Source organism: Tetrao urogallus (genome assembly GCF_951394365.1).
Source record: "Tetrao urogallus genome assembly, chromosome: 1".
Taxonomy (NCBI): domain Eukaryota; kingdom Metazoa; phylum Chordata; class Aves; order Galliformes; family Phasianidae; genus Tetrao; species Tetrao urogallus.
Window position 1 is genome coordinate 160,598,618 of NC_136813.1, and position 15,266 is coordinate 160,613,883.

A 15,266-nucleotide genomic window follows, 5' to 3' on the forward strand; every position below is an offset into this window, starting at 1 on the left:
TCTGTTACCTCTGCACACACGACATGAGCACATTTAACATTTGATCTTCGACCATATAACCTGTTCTAAGGGTTTCAGCTTGACTCGCCCACTCAGAAGGCCATCACACAAGGAACAAACGCGGTCACGGCTCGGGTGGGGGAGGAGGACGTGTAACAGCATTAATGGTCAAAGGCATGCGGTCCTCAGAGCAGGCAGGGCTGAGCCATAAGCGTGCTGAGAGCACGCACTACAGGTGATGAGCATCAGAACAATTAGCGATTAAAGCCCCTCATTTACACCATTCATTCGGGGTATTTACAAGGCCGTGTCAGCAGGCAGAGCCACGTCCGCGCTGCTTTAATTCGCTGAGCTTTCTGTCCAACCCTACGCGCTCTTTCTGCTGCCTGCTCTGCTTGCCGCAAGCCTCAGGCACTCGTAGGACCCGAAGCCTTTACGCCGGCTTAACGTATGTACGAGCAGCGCCGAATGACGGCCGTTCCCACAACTTCTCCGGTAGCCTAGAAAGTTCTCCGGGCAGCACGGCGCTCCGAGCCGGCCGACAGCTCCTCGCGTCCCAGCTTTTTTCCCCTTCCCCCCACCGACGCCGCGCGGCCCTCCGGCACAGAGGCGCAGCCCCGTAGGTCTGCGGGGTACGGAGCGCTCCCCGCAGCCGGACCGGCAAACCGGCAGAGGCCGCCGCCGCCGAGGTGGCGGCCGCCACCACGGCCTCCGCCCGACAACGGCCGGCGAGTCCCGGCTCCCGCCCGGCCGCCGTTACCTTCCCGGTCACTCTTCCATCGCGGCAGTGCCGGCTCCCGCCCCGCAGCTCCGACGTCGCCACGAGCATAGGGAGCGGGCCGGGCAGCGCAGGCCGCGCCGCCTCGGCTGGCGGCGGGAGGAGCAGAGGGAGGCGGCCCGGGGGAGGTGGCGCGGCCCAAGCGCGTCCGGGAAGCGAAGGGAAGGCGCCTCCGCCCCTTCGCCGCACCGCGGGACTACAGCTCCCACAATACCCCGCGGCACCTCGGGGCAACCCGAGCGACCCGAGCACCCCGCGGCCCCTGGGAGCTGTAGTCCCGCCCCGCCCCCCTTCGAGGGCGAACGACGCGTCGCAGCGCACCCGTGCGTGTTGCTCACAGGGGTCGGGAGCGTGGTTCCACATCCCCTCCGTTAACGGGTGGAGGCAGCTTGCAGTGTCTGCCTCGCGAGTGCCGTTACCGCGGTTACCCTGTTCTGAGAATAACGTGAGAAAGTGCCCCCGGCCGCCATCCCCCCGTTACAGGACCCGGCGGCACCGACGCGATAGAGACGGGGCCGCACCCTTAGGGGCACCGACGCGCTGCCGAGGGGCGCCCGTCGGCCGGCCGCCTGGATGCGCACCGCCAGGCGGTACGGCCTCCTCCTACGGCCACGCGGACGCCGCCGCCCGGAAACCAGGGCCGACCGTCGCGGGCGGTGATTGACAGCCGCCTTGCCCAACCGCGCCGCGGGCCAATGGGAGGGCGGGACGGCGGCGGGCGGTGCCGCAGCGGGCGGATGACGTGAAGCAGCCGCGCGTGCGGCCTTTCCTTTCCTGCGGGCGGCGGTGGCGGCAGCATGAAGGCGTCGGGCACCGTGAGTGAGGGCCGTGGAGCGCTCTGACTGCGTCCGTGTCTTGCGGCGGGCCCGAGGCCGGCCCCGGGCGTTGGGAGTGCGGCTGTGCGGGCTCGTGGCGCTCGAGAGCGATCTCCGCGCTCCTGAGTGGGCCCCGCTCGGCCGCGCATGGAGGCGAGCGGCCAACATGGCGGCGGCGCTCCGGCACGATGCGTGAGGGGGGGGCCGCCATAGGCCGGGCCGGCGGGCGGCGCTGCCGGCCTTCCGGAGCTCGGCTTCTCCTCGGGCGCCGGGAGGCCCGGCTCGGTGTGGCTCCTCGCCTCCGGGACCTCTGTCCTCTGCCTTTCGCCGAGGTGCCCGTCCCGGGGAGTCGTTTCGCAGCCTCCGCATCGCGACTCACGCCGCTGTCTTTCCCTGCAGCTGCGGGAGTACAAGGTGGTCGGGCGCTGTCTGCCCACGCCGAAATGCAGGACTCCTCCGCTCTACCGGATGCGGATCTTCGCTCCCAACCACGTTGTCGCCAAGTCCCGGTTCTGGTATTTCGTTTCTCAGCTGAAGAAGATGAAGAAATCTTCTGGAGAGATTGTGTATTGTGGCCAGGTGGGGGATGACATACTCGGTAATCTGGGCGATTTCGAAGGGAATTCCTGCTGGTATATATAGGATAAAGTTACACGAAGCACTGCTGCTAGGAGTGAAGTTAAGCTCAGTTTACCTTTCAGTTGCTGTCAAGTGAACCAACGCATTCTTCTTTTCAAAATGGCAGTATATATCCAGGGAGCTTAGGAAACAACAAATGGTCAAAAAAAAACAAGATTAACTTGCTATGATGACTTAAGTCATTACTGTACTCTGCTGTTTTCAGGGTCTAGCGTTCATTATTTGGGCTTATACTTCTTAAGAGTTATGTGGATATTCATAATTCTTGGAGAGTATATGCTTACCAATCTGTTTATAGGATGTCCTTTTCCATTTATTTTCATAGTGATGTAAAGTTGAATTTAAGTATTTTCACCAAAAATTATCAGTTTGAATGCAGCTATGTTGTTGTGGGAGAAGAGACAAAATCTTTTTTCACTAAAACTGTCCACAGTGTTTTCATTAGAGCTTCAGTGTAGTTAAACTAAAATACTGATGACATATTTAACTTCTTTTGTCCCTTTCTCTAATTCCAGGTGTATGAGAAGACCCCTCTGCGGGTAAAAAATTTTGGTATTTGGCTGCGCTACGATTCTCGTAGTGGAACTCACAACATGTACAGAGAGTACAGGGATTTGACCACTGCTGGTGCTGTCACTCAGTGCTGTAAGTTTGTAATTGTTCAAGGTAGAACGTGTATATAAGCATAAGCTTAAATCTTAAACTGAGCATAAAGTCTGGGTAAGAATGCTGTCTTAAACTACGAGAAACAAAATTAATCTGTAGGAAATGAAATCAGGAAGCTGCTGGAGAGGTCTGCAGGTGTGATCTCACACTCATAATATGTTTTTGTAGATAAAGATATTCCCTTTTGATCACTATGTAACATTGAGTAACTGGTAACAAGTTTTGCTCTGTAGGCTGAGTTTCTTAGTCTTTGAGGTGCTCTAGATGTTTACAGTATATAATGTTTCAGAACGGCCTTGTTGAGGGAATGTTTCAGATTAGATCATCTCAACTTCTGTTATGTAAAGTGCTTGGGGGATACACCATTTGTATGGCTGACTCTGTTGATAGTTGAATTTGGAACTGTACGTAATGCACACAAAAACCCAAAGAATGTTGTTCTCTGTAATGATGTTCTTGTCGTGTGTGCAAATATTATATGGATCTTGTCGCCTTTCCAGAGCTGAGGTGCTCTTGAAAGTGAAACTTCAGGTTCTACATTAACTTAATAGGATATTTTCTGTTAATTAATGTATTGAAAGATTGCTTAAGAGGCCTCAGAACTCAAGTTTGCCATAATGCAATGATTGATAGCTAAGTATCTAGTCTGAATAGTTTAGGAATTTTAAGAATGTTTATCCATTAATAATACTTCAGTGTGGATTCTGAATCAACTCGCTTGTTTTAAAAAGGTAAATCCCATCTTGATTATTTCTGCAAGCGCATATTTTGAAATCAGGCAAGAGTAAGATGGCATTCTTTTGGAGACATTGAGTTATGAGTTCTCTCGTTGCAGACCGTGATATGGGAGCCCGTCATCGTGCCCGTGCTCACTCCATTCAGATAATGAAAGTTGAGCAGATTGCTGCTAGCAAGTGCCGTAGGCCAGCAGTCAAGCAGTTCCATGTGAGTAAAACTGCAGTGCCTGCTGGGTCCCAGTCTGGTAGAGGGCTGGAGGGAGGGAGCTGCGTCTGGTACAGGTTTGCTTTGCAGGCGAGAGTGTGGAGGGGGAACCAAACTTGCACTCATAGCTTCACAGATATTTTACTTTGTGGTAAAGTTCCTTTTGTTAAAGTCAAAATATAACGTGTATTACATTACAACAAATGTGCCTCTCACAGACTTCTTGTTCAAAAACAATTGCAGACCTTGTGTGTCTTTTCAGTATTGTGAAGTGTAGAGCAGTAGTGATGTAGTATCTTAACACAAATATTTTCCTTGCAGGATTCTAAAATCAAGTTCCCTCTGCCACACAGAGTTCTGCGTCGTCAGCACAAACCACGTTTCACCACCAAGAGACCAAATACTTTCTTCTAAGTACGAAAATGTGCTGTCTACTCAGTGTAATAAAGGTCTATTTGAACCTTTCATTCCAGGTTTCTTTGTAAACTGTGTCTCAAATACCCAGGAAGCCCCTGTTCATATCCTGTTTTCTGTATGTTATCTGCAGCCCAGTTGAAGAGTGTAGTAGAAATACTGGCCAGAGGCAGCTGGGAACCTTGCTGCTCTGGGACAGCAGCAGGGGAGCTCTGGAGCTCAGTGCAGAGAGAAGTGGCTGCTAATTTCAGTAGAAGGAGGTGGGTGGGACAGAGCTCTGATGTTCCCCAGGAGCTGGAACAGGCAGTGCTGTCACAGCAGCCCCCTTTCTGTGGGCTTGTGTGTCACAGCTCTGCTTTGTGCTGTACTCATCTTTCCAATCTGTTCAAGGAGTTGATCTGTCCAAAGCTTAAATTAGTCCTTTTCAGTGGGTTGAGCAATTGAGGAGCCCTAAAATGGCTGCAGAGATGTCAGGTGGGATTGGAAGCTGCAAAAGCCACGGCTTACAAGGTGGGAGATCATGCAGGAGTGGTGCTTTAGGGTCCAAGCTAACGTTGCCCAGAAGCCCTTGCGTTTGGACGCTTAATGGAGAAAACAGTGGAGCATGAAAGCGGTCTTCTGATTTAAACCAGAGAAAACAATTCAGGAGCGGAGATCCCGTGCTCTGCGCGCTCCTATTTTGCAGCGTGGCGCGGACGGCCAGCGCCTTACGCAGAGGAGCAGCCCCTCCCGGCATGCCCTGCGCCCACCTGTGCCCTCGCGCCGCATGATGGGGAGGGCCGTCGCACCTCACGTGACCGCGACCCTCCCGCCCGTCTCTCCCCGCATCACGTGACGAGGACTTCCGGGGGCTGCGGCGCGAGTGGGGCTCCTCGTTCGGCTGGGAGCGGAACCCGGAAGCGGCGGCGGCATGGGGGAGTCGATCCCGCTGGGCGCGCCCGTGCCGGTGGAGCAGGCGGTGCTGGAGACTTTCTTCTCCCACCTGGGCATCTTCTCGTACGATAAGGCCAAGGACAACGTGGAGAAGGAACGTGAGGCCAACAAGAGCGCGGGGGCCAGCTGGCTGGCCCTGCTGGCCGGGCTGGCGCACCTGGCCGCCGCCGAGAAGGCCTACCACAGCATGACCTTCCTGGGCCAGAAGCTAGGTATCGCCGTCCTCGGGCCCCCACACGGTCCCGGCGGGCCGCCACGTTGCTCCGGGTCCCGCCGTGGCGGGGTGGGGGGAAGCGGGCGGGCTCGCGGGAAGCGCAGGAGCGCAGCGCGTGAGTCGAACGCGAGCACTGGGTCCGCGCCCTCCGTGCGCTCTGACGTTCGCGTTACCCCGAAGCACGTCTTGCGGCTGGCGCAGCCAGTCCTTCCGGACCTGTGCCGGGGAATAAGCAGCCTGGCTGCGGTTCCCGAGCTGTAGCCAGCTCTGTTTCCGGGCGGGTGTGCTCTTGTCTGAGATTCTGGCAAAGGTGAGCTCAGTGGGGTCGCCAAGAGCTTCTTTCACGTTATGGTTCCAGGCCCTAAAACTAGAACAGTGTGTGTGTCAGAACGTGTGTAAGTACTCAGGGCTGAAGATTGCCTCCTGAAAGTTGTTATTCATGTAGATGCTGCACGATCTCAGGAAACCTTGGCTACAATCTTAGCTGCTTCTCTGAATACAGAAAACTAACTCATGCAGTACAAGCCATCATCATGCTGTCCTCTGGGCAGAACTCCTTGTTTTCTCTTTGGACTGCAGACTGGCATGGAAATTGAATCAAGGGATGCAAGTCTGCTGCATAATGCAGTAAAGCAACAAGAAAGTTCTGCTATGGTGTTTATGTTGAAGTGGTGACTTTAAACTATTTTATAGGAAGAATTTTACGGAGGGAAAAAGCCTACTGTAAAGCAGACTTCTAAATGTTTGTTTGGTTCTTGCAGAAAGAGCAAAATTGACAACATAAGGGACGTGCATAGTTTTATTTGCTTGCATACTTCAAGTACAGCAGCAATGGGTGACTGTTCCCCTGCCCTGATCCAGGGACAGCTCTTGGCTTGGAGCTATTTTTCCATGATAACCAATTCTGTGCTTTTCTGCTACAAATTGCTATTGAAACTTTTGAACGTTACATGTGTAAAATAGATGTGGAAACGACTGTATGCCACTATGAAAGTTATAAGCAGCTTCAAAATGGAACCTGAAGTCTCTTAAAAATAATAATAATAATAAAAGTTCTGCAGGTTCATTCTTTGTGATCCTTGTTCTGCTGCAGCTCATGAGTGCCGCAGCAGCACATAAAGCCATCTGGAAATGGAAATGAAATAAGAATAGTAGTTTTGTACAGTCTTTTGGGAACATCAATGAGGAATATCCTTTGTCTGTATCCCTGGTGGTAGTGGGGTTGGAACTAGCTAATCTTTAAGGTCCCTTCCAACCCAAACCTTTTCACAATTACTTTTTAAAAAATTATTTATTTTAAAATAATCATAATGTCAAACAAGTGGAGGGAAGCATTGACTTTGTTTTTTCTCAGTTTAATTATGAATTAGCCTGCACTGTGGTCCCACTGAGATAAACTGCAGTTGTTTTCCCTTTGAGTTCAGGTTGATGTTAAGATAGGGTAGGAACTGGAAACATTTAGTTTGTACACATAAATATCACGTTTCCCATGTAAAGGCTGCTGTCCAAGTCTGCGTGTTCTGTCTTTGAGGAGGTGTTATTAAGGGAATTCTCCATTAAAGTTTTGGAGTTATTAACAGCAGCTGAGCCTATTAAAACCTCATGTTGACTTACGACCTCCACAGATAACAGTGTATCGTAGTAGCAGAGTTAACTAAACCCTTGTTAAAAAGCCCATAGTGCAGCTAACACAGGCGTGAAGAATTTGAAGACATTTTGCAGCAGTAGTTGGCTGCTGAAATAAGAATTGGGGCAGGCAAGACTTGCATCAGATTACACAGAGTGCTTCTGTGTGCAATTCATACCTGCAAAATAATAGGCTGAAACTGATTTCTTGATGAAAAACCCATAGGAACACCTGGGGAAAAACAAACGTGGTTTTGTTCTCCAGTATTGCTGTCTATCTTTCCTCTCCCTGGAATTTGGTAATACCTCCATATTTATCTGAACAGGTGGTCAGTCATTCTTCAGCCGAAAGGACTCCATCCGAACCATCTACACATCCCTGCATAATGAGCTGAAGAAGGTGGTGGCGACGGGTCGCAATGCACTAGGAGGAACAGCTCCTCACTTGGAAGAGCTGCTTTCTCACCTGTCTGAACAGCTCTGTTTTTTTGTTCAGGCTCGGATGGAAATTGCTGACTTCTATGAAAAAATGTACACGCTCAGCACCCAAAAGTTCATTAACTCTGAGGAACTGGTAAACATTTTGGAATCCATCTTAAAGAAATATAGCTCAAGGTCAGTGCTTATTTGCTGGCAGTAAGTACTCGGGCATATGATCTGTAATAAATTATATTATGGCTGAAAGCCTAAAGATTTTGCTGTCTTTTGATTGCTGAGGAGTTCCTTACATGAATTCATGCATGAAGTGAATGTTGGTGAGCAATGACCACCCTTGAGCTGAGGGCTCAAAGTAAGGCTTATCAGAAAAACCCAGAAAATTCTATTCATTACTTTTCAGGAGCCATCTTCTCTATTCCTTAATTCATACTCAGCAGAGAGCAAAGAATGAGTGCCAGAATTCTGTTCTTATGTCCATTGCTGTGCTTGTAGGGTAAACAAGGACTTAATTCAATATGGACTTGAGTGAAAAGGGCTCGAGGCCTGGAGCACCTCTCCTATGAGGAAAGATTGAGGGAATTGGGATTGTTTAGCTTGGAGAAGAGAAGGCTCCAGGGAGACCTCATTGTAACCTTCCAGTACTTGAAGGGAGCTTATAAGCATGGAGGGGAACGGCTGCTTACAAGGGTGGATAGTGATAGGACAAGGGGGAATGGTTTTAAACTGAGACAGGGGGAGTTTAGGTTAGATATTAGGAGGAAGTTTTTCACCCAGAGGGTGGTGATGCACTGGAACAGGCTGCCCAACGAGGTTGTGGATGCCCCATCCCTGGAGGCATTCAAGGCCAGGCTGGATGTGGCTCTGGGCAGCCTGGTCTGCTGGTTGGTGACCCTGCACACAGCAGGGGGTTGAAATGCAATGATCATTGTGGTCCTTTTCAACCCAGGCCATTCTGTGACTATGAAATTGGTTTAGGAATAGAACAAATATTTGTGTACTAATTTTAGTTTTAAACTTAGAATTGAGCCAACACATTCTAAAACCCTGCGTTAGTTTGTGCCTGTATCTGAGTAAATTTCAGATTAATTTCACAATATTGTTGGCTTTTAATATAGACTATTATTGTTTCTGATCCTCCTGGAAGGGTTTTATGGTGTTCTGTTATCACTTCTTTTGAGAGCTACTGGAGTTAGCAGAAGGAGCACAAAGTCTTTGGTGGTCTTGCCTTTCTTATATTAAGATCTCTAAGTCACTCTTGGTTGAGTATTTCACAGGTAAAACATGATCTGTGCAAGTGGTGGCAGTTTAAAAAGAAAAGAAATTTTGAGTAACTTGACAGCAGGCAAAAATGGCTGTAAAAATGCTTATATTTTAAAAGCCAAACAAGGTAGCTGTTTTAGGAAGATAGTTTTCAAGTGTAGTTGGGTTCTTTTTAATCTTTGTTGGTGAAATAGCATCTAAGAAGACATTTGGGTGAAATACTGTGAGGTTTTTTTATAGTTAAGATTTTTTAAATGTACAATAAAAAAAATTCAGTGCTGCTGACAGTGTTTCTAAAATTCCAAACCTAAGCACTGCAGCTGACTCCCCTTGCTTGTGTTAATAATTTTAAGGAAATTGTTGTGTAACATTGTTATTTGGAAGTCTGATTTATATGATCTTACTAGTAATTTTTGGCAGTTCTTGGTTTGTAAACCCTTACAGTCTCAGGGTTGTTAGTCCAATGAAAGGTAAAACGATGGAGATGTTCTGAGATGCTACTAGAGCTGTGTGGGTAGCTTGGTTCTCCCCAGTGTTGTACTGGATATTTCTGAAACAAAGTCCATCCTTTATTCTTTCTTTTAGTTGTGTTGTATCTCAGCAGTTTCTGAGGGCTGCTACGTGGCGTGTGTTTGCCACGCAGCATTTCTCTGTTGTCTCTCTCAAGTGAAAGGTCAGATAAACTCACCCTGATGCTGTCTGTTCCCTCTGGGAATATATCCTCACTTATAGGTGCACCATTTTATCAACACTTCTAAGCCAAACGGGGCATCTGTTTTCCAGCAGGTTCTGGCCTTGGTTTCTTTCCTTTACATCTGAAAATCATCAATCTCTGAACAATTGGAAGCTATTTTGTTAGTGCTTATTCCTGGCTTGTGAACAGCCAGTAGAAGACATTTTCCTCTGTGTTTTCTGTAAAATACAGCTAGAAAATCACCATTGCCTGAACTTTTTGAACTTTTTTTTGTGGGGTGAAGGAGGCAGTGTGTGGGAGGAGAATGTTTATGTTTCTAATTGGAGAAAGTAAAACAGCCTCAGGTCTATAAAAGTTTAATATATAATCAATAAGTAATCCGTTTTGATGTAATTATTCTTGTGTCTTGTGGCTTGCATCTAGTCAGTGTTTTGTAGCTTTGTATGCATCTGTGATCTAGAGAAAGAAATTAAGAAGTTGAAGAAAAAATGTCGTCTTTGTAGTCTGGAGAACAGAACCATCATCCCTGTGCTCTCATGAATGATTAGGGGGGAAATAGACTGGTCTACCACATTCATCATTTAATTGTTTTTAATAAATTTGAACTTATGTCTTAGAAGCAAATCCTTTCAAAAGTGTGTGTTGTGGCTGTCAAGAAAAAAGGGGACCCTTGAAATATGATAAGGCTGTCAGACAATTTTTACAGGCTGAAGCGTTGATATTTTGGCAGCAAGCTGAGTGGAAAGTCAAAGAAAAAGCAGTGAAGAGGAAGAGGGAGAAAAGCTTAACATTCTTATCCATTCTTTTGGTCTACAACAAAATGAAATGTTTTGGTTTTGAACCAAGTATTTCCAAAATTGATTCTGTGGATTGTGACTGGAGAGTTCAGGGAGATAATGAGTGGAGCTGCTTTCACCTTGTCTGTCGATCACTTATTAGAGGTGTGAAGAATTCAGTGTAAACTTGTTTGCTTTAAAGTAGTGTCAAGGATCAACCCAGGATGTTGGAAGTGAGGGCATCAATCTGTATTGATTTCAGTCAAGTCTTGTCTTTGAAGTGTTGGTTGCTCTTTGATGACGATCTCTTTAAGAGGTCACCTAAATGCATGTTATGGGAATACACTTATTAAAAAGGCTGCTTGTCTTAGCTGAAGTTCTGTTTTTCAGAAGTTGAGTATTTACCTACTGCAACTGGAGCAGTTCCGCACAATTTGAATTAAAATGTATTTATCTCCAGTGTTACAAATCTATGAGTTTGAGTGATGAGGGGAAGGAAGTAGACTGGTTCTGAGTGAGGTTTTTTGTTGGGTGGTTTGGCTTGTTTTTTTTTTTCCCTCTGTGAAGTTAAGATAAAATAGAGAAAAGCTGGGAGGAGAAGAGAAAGCTGTAAAATGGCTCTATTAAAACTCCATTTCACTGAGACTTGTCCTAATGGTACAATCACTCTAGTGAATAAGATGTGCATTGGCACTTCTGTCTTATGAATGAGATTTTTGTAGCATCTGTTAAACTGAGAGCTGGTCTTGCCCTGAATTCTTAGAGGGGGAGATGTGCTGACAGTTAGAGAATCTTTTACTGTGAAAGTATGAGATTCTACTGAATATTTTTCCTCTTCATTGCTCCTGGCACACCAACATTCAAATTTGAGACTGGGTTCAACAGTAAATACAGTTAATTGTGGTTCTACTGATTTATTTCCCATCACGGTTTTATTGTTTTATTGTAAATTGAAAAGGAAAGAAAGCAAGCTCAGGTTGGTTTCCTCATAGCTTCCCTACATGAGCAGTGAATTTATAACATAACTTTCTTTATTTAAACTTAATATCTTAGTACTATTTGACAGCTATCAAGGCATATTACTATATTAGATATTAGATTACATATTAGAGATTTAAAATTGAAACAAAACCACTTGAATTTAAAGAGGAATGGTTCTGTAATAGCTTGTGAATCAATATAGGCTGATGTAGGTATGCTATATACATTATACATTCATTAAAATGTTTGTCCTAGTTATGCTAAGTAGGAATTCTTAAATTAACAAGATAACTTGTTGGCTTACGCTTCAGCCTGCCTTGATGTGTTGTGTTCTGTCTGTGAATTGAGAAGCACTAGCTGATAACTTCACTGTTGTCTGTAGAGTTTCTCATGTCTTGAACAATGTTGTGTTTTCTAGATTTCATCATCCAATCCTCAGTCCTCTTGAAAGCAGTTTCCAGCTGGAAGTAGATGTGCTTGCGCATCTCTTAAAGGCTCAGGCTCAGATCTCAGAGTGGAAATTCCTTCCATCCTTGGTCAACTTGCACAGTGCTCACACAAAGCTACAGACTTGGGGCCAGATATTTGAAAAACAACGAGAGACCAAGAAGCATCTGTTTGGGGGGCAGTCCCAGAAAGCCGTACAACCTCCTCACCTCTTCCTCTGGCTGGTGAAACTCAAAAACATTCTCCTTGCCAAGTTCAGCTTCTACTTTCACGAGGCCCTTAGCCGACAAACGACCGCGTCTGAAATGAAAACTCTGACTGCTAAAACAAATCCTGATTACTTTGGGAAAATCTCCAGTTTTATTCGGAAATACGACGCTGTCAATGTTTCCTTAATCTTTGACAATCGTGGATCGGAGAGTTTTCAAGGACACGGTTATCACCATCCCCACTCTTACAGGGAAGCTCCCAAAGGAGTGGATCAGTATCCTGCAGTGGTGTCTCTGCCCAGTGACAGGCCTGTTATGCACTGGCCCAATGTAATCATGATTATGACTGACAGAACCTCTGACCTCAACAGTTTGGAGAAAGTTGTTCACTTCTACGATGACAAAGTCCAAAGCACGTATTTTCTGACTCGCCCTGAACCTCATTTCACCATTGTAGTTATTTTTGAGTCCAAGAAGTCAGAAAGGGATTCTCACTTTATTTCTTTTCTCAATGAAATTTCACATTCCCTTAAGAATTCCAAAGCTTTTGCAAGTTTGAAGCCTGGATCCAAAGGGTAAAACACGTAACACAAATTGTCAAGGCAGACTGTCAGCCTTGGGGTAACTGCAGCTTCCAGGATTACATAAACTCGCGATTATCGTCGTCTAATTAAAAAGGAACCATTATTTTTAATGATATAAGTTCAATTAAAAAAAAAAAATATGGCTAACTGACTCTTGGGGAAAAAAAATATTTTTGGCAGTATTCAGTGAGATAACTTAACTGTGGGGTGCTAAATGGCAGCAGTGAGAGTTTTTTTGAGTGTGTCTGTGTGTGTGGTTTCCAATTTGCAGTGTGATTTATTTTTTCAGTCCACAACTTAGTTGCCTGTATAACAAAGGGGAATATATGCACTTTATTATAGTCTGATCTATAGAGATTACTGAAAATGTGATGAGGGTGGAAAATGTGTATTTTCCGAAAACCAAAAAACTGTCTGACAGGAATTACTTCTGGGAACTGTACACTGATGGAAGGGAATATTGAAATGTGTGAATCTGCAAGAGCACATTTTGAATAAATAAGATACATGAATCACAAAGGAACTCGCTAATTAAAACACTTTAAAAACGGTTGAGAACTGATACTGTCTGTTAAGCAACAGTTTATTCCAAACAAGCTCTGAAGCATAAAGCTGCTTCAGAACACAGGCTCAATCAAATAAAGCTGAAGCGTGTTTTGGGGAGTAGAGCGTTCCCTGCAGTGATGAGACCCTGTGTGTATCTGACTCCAACTGAAGCTGAAGGAGTTTGAGCAGGTGGTTTAGATTGGAATGGTTCCACAGAAAAGCAGCAAAGCTCTTTAAAGTTGTGCTTTTGTTCAGCTACATGTTAAAAAAGCGTGCAGGAGGAAATACCCTTTGTGAGTTATTTTACAATTTGCTGTCAGGGCCAACTTGGATATACTTTCAGATTTTTGGAAGTTTGTTGTTTTTATTCTGTTCTGTTTTAAATGCTTTCACAAGTAAGCTAAATAGCAACTCTTGCAATTTTGATTTTCATTCCTTTGCAGTATGTTTTCCTCATTCTGAAATGTCTGTTTCGCTGCTTCGTTTTTCCAAATCCGGAGGCTAGAAGTGTGGTTTCTGATTATTCTGAAAGTGCTGTTCATTTTGAGAATCGATATTTCCCTGTGTCACACACGACTTACAGGCTTATACTGTGTATTTCTTCTGACCACTATGCAGTTTCTTTTATGGGAATTCAGGAGGGAAGGATGTGGCTCTGACACACAGTTTATGCTGGTGTAGTCAAGTTAGATCCTTAGTTAACACTGTTGAAGCTATGAAGCAGAACAGATACCCTTGGATTTTAAGTTTTACTGAGTACCTTCCTCTCTTGCAAAGGGTTTTGGTAGCTTGTCTCACCTCTCCTGCAAGTGCTGGTTTCTTCACAGTCACATAAGAATGCTCTCATCTCAAAGTCTGAGCTTCAGTTTTGCATTTTGTGCCAGAGAGAGTCTTCCATGTTTTGCTATAATTAGGTGTTGGTCTGTTGTAAATATCTGCTTCTTCCTTTTTCCTAAGTCTTAGTCTAGCTGCAGTATCACCCTTAAGATTTTGAAGAGGCTCCTTTTTGTCACTGGAAAAGGAGTGGTAGATACACTAGCAGCAGACTACCACCTGGTTGTAGCAATCTTGCACTTTGCATCTCCTGTTGTCCTTTTGTCCCAGTGAAACTCTAAACCCTTGCAAGACTGTCTTTTGTGTGCTTGCCTTCTTTCAGATAGTGGCTTTGTAATGTTGTCGTGCTATTGACTTCCTCAGCCTGAGTAAAAGAGAAGAAGCTGTCACCTGAACCGATTCCCAGTCTTCAGCAGTGTAATAAAGTGTTGCACGAATTCTGTCTGCCTCTGCAGTATTTTCCTGTGAGACCAGCTATCGACGGTAAGGGGAAGAAAGTAGCTTTGGGAGGAGAAAAGCATATGAATACAGTCACCTGTTTCCAATCTTTAGGTAGCAACCATCTTGGCAGAACAGCTCTTTCTGGATAGATGATTTTGAGAGTCTTAGTTGGTTTACATTATTAACTAGGACATGCTAATATGATGCTAAGAGTTAACATTTGAAGCTTGGGGCAGTGCAGTGCTTGTTGTAATTGTGCAGCTCGCTACTGGTCTCATAAAGTATTTAGTGTCACTAAATATTTGGCTCTGTGTTACATGCATCATTTGCTACCAAAGTACTGGGAGGTTTTTTTTGGTGTGTGTAAGTCAAATTACTCAGAGCTGCAAAGAGAGCATAATTGTGCTGAGTTGTTGTGGTCCCATGTGGGGATCTACAAGTTGAATTAAAAGTTGTTAAAAGATTTGCTTTCATCAGCACCACTGGCAACTGCAGCAGGCTGGAGTTATGTCCTCTCTGGGTATTTACTAGATCTGGTTCTTCAGGAATAGAGCAGTGCTTCTCCAAAGACTTCCTGGGTCTGTGTAGGACTCTAGGTAAAATTGTAGGAATACTTCAAAGGTGAAAGGTTATGTTTTGCAACTCCACTTTTCACCTAAAACTCAGTTAGACTTGCGGTGGGGCATCTGAGGCTTTGCCCTCATCAATACAGCTAAGTAAACTAGGCACCCCCACGCTGGAAGATGCTAACTCTTATCAGAGAGATGGGGTGGGAAGTTGTGAGCACTAATAGGCTGTCGTCTTTGAATCTGATGCTCTAAATCTGCCTGCATGATTTACAAATTTGACCATTTAAGTCCCATTGTAGGTGTGGAAATCATTTTGTAGAGCTCACCTCTGCCTGGAATGATGCTGAAGGAAAGGTTCAGAAACAGTAAAAGTTATTTTCTTCTCTTCATATGTATCTATCTAGAGAGAGCAATAGGCAATTATTTTCAACTGTCATTGAATAATAGGCGTTTGGGAAAA

At 45.6% G+C, this 15,266-nt stretch overlaps 2 protein-coding genes across 3 annotated transcripts; both read left to right on the forward strand.

The window, feature by feature from the left end:
* Positions 1 to 2,013: 2,013 nt before the first annotated feature.
* On the forward strand, positions 2,014 to 4,301 carry RPL18A (ribosomal protein L18a). Its single transcript, XM_079547849.1, has 4 exons — positions 2,014 to 2,172; positions 2,748 to 2,877; positions 3,734 to 3,843; positions 4,162 to 4,301. The coding sequence occupies exons 1-4, from the start codon at positions 2,062 to 2,064 to the stop codon at positions 4,252 to 4,254; spliced, it is 444 nt and encodes a 147-aa protein (XP_079403975.1). The 5' UTR covers positions 2,014 to 2,061; the 3' UTR covers positions 4,255 to 4,301.
* Positions 4,302 to 5,164: 863 nt separating this feature from the next.
* On the forward strand, positions 5,165 to 12,411 carry KICS2 (KICSTOR subunit 2; the record flags this gene model as incomplete). Of its 2 annotated transcripts, none has more annotated exons than XM_079549644.1 (3): positions 5,165 to 5,399; positions 7,354 to 7,642; positions 11,595 to 12,411. In XM_079549644.1, 3 exons carry the CDS (start codon positions 5,165 to 5,167, stop codon positions 12,409 to 12,411), a joined length of 1,341 nt encoding a protein of 446 aa, XP_079405770.1. The 2 variants fall into 2 exon arrangements, with proteins under 2 accessions (XP_079405770.1, XP_079405771.1); XM_079549645.1 differs by having other exon boundaries at positions 5,165 to 5,240.
* Positions 12,412 to 15,266: the final 2,855 nt, after the last annotated feature.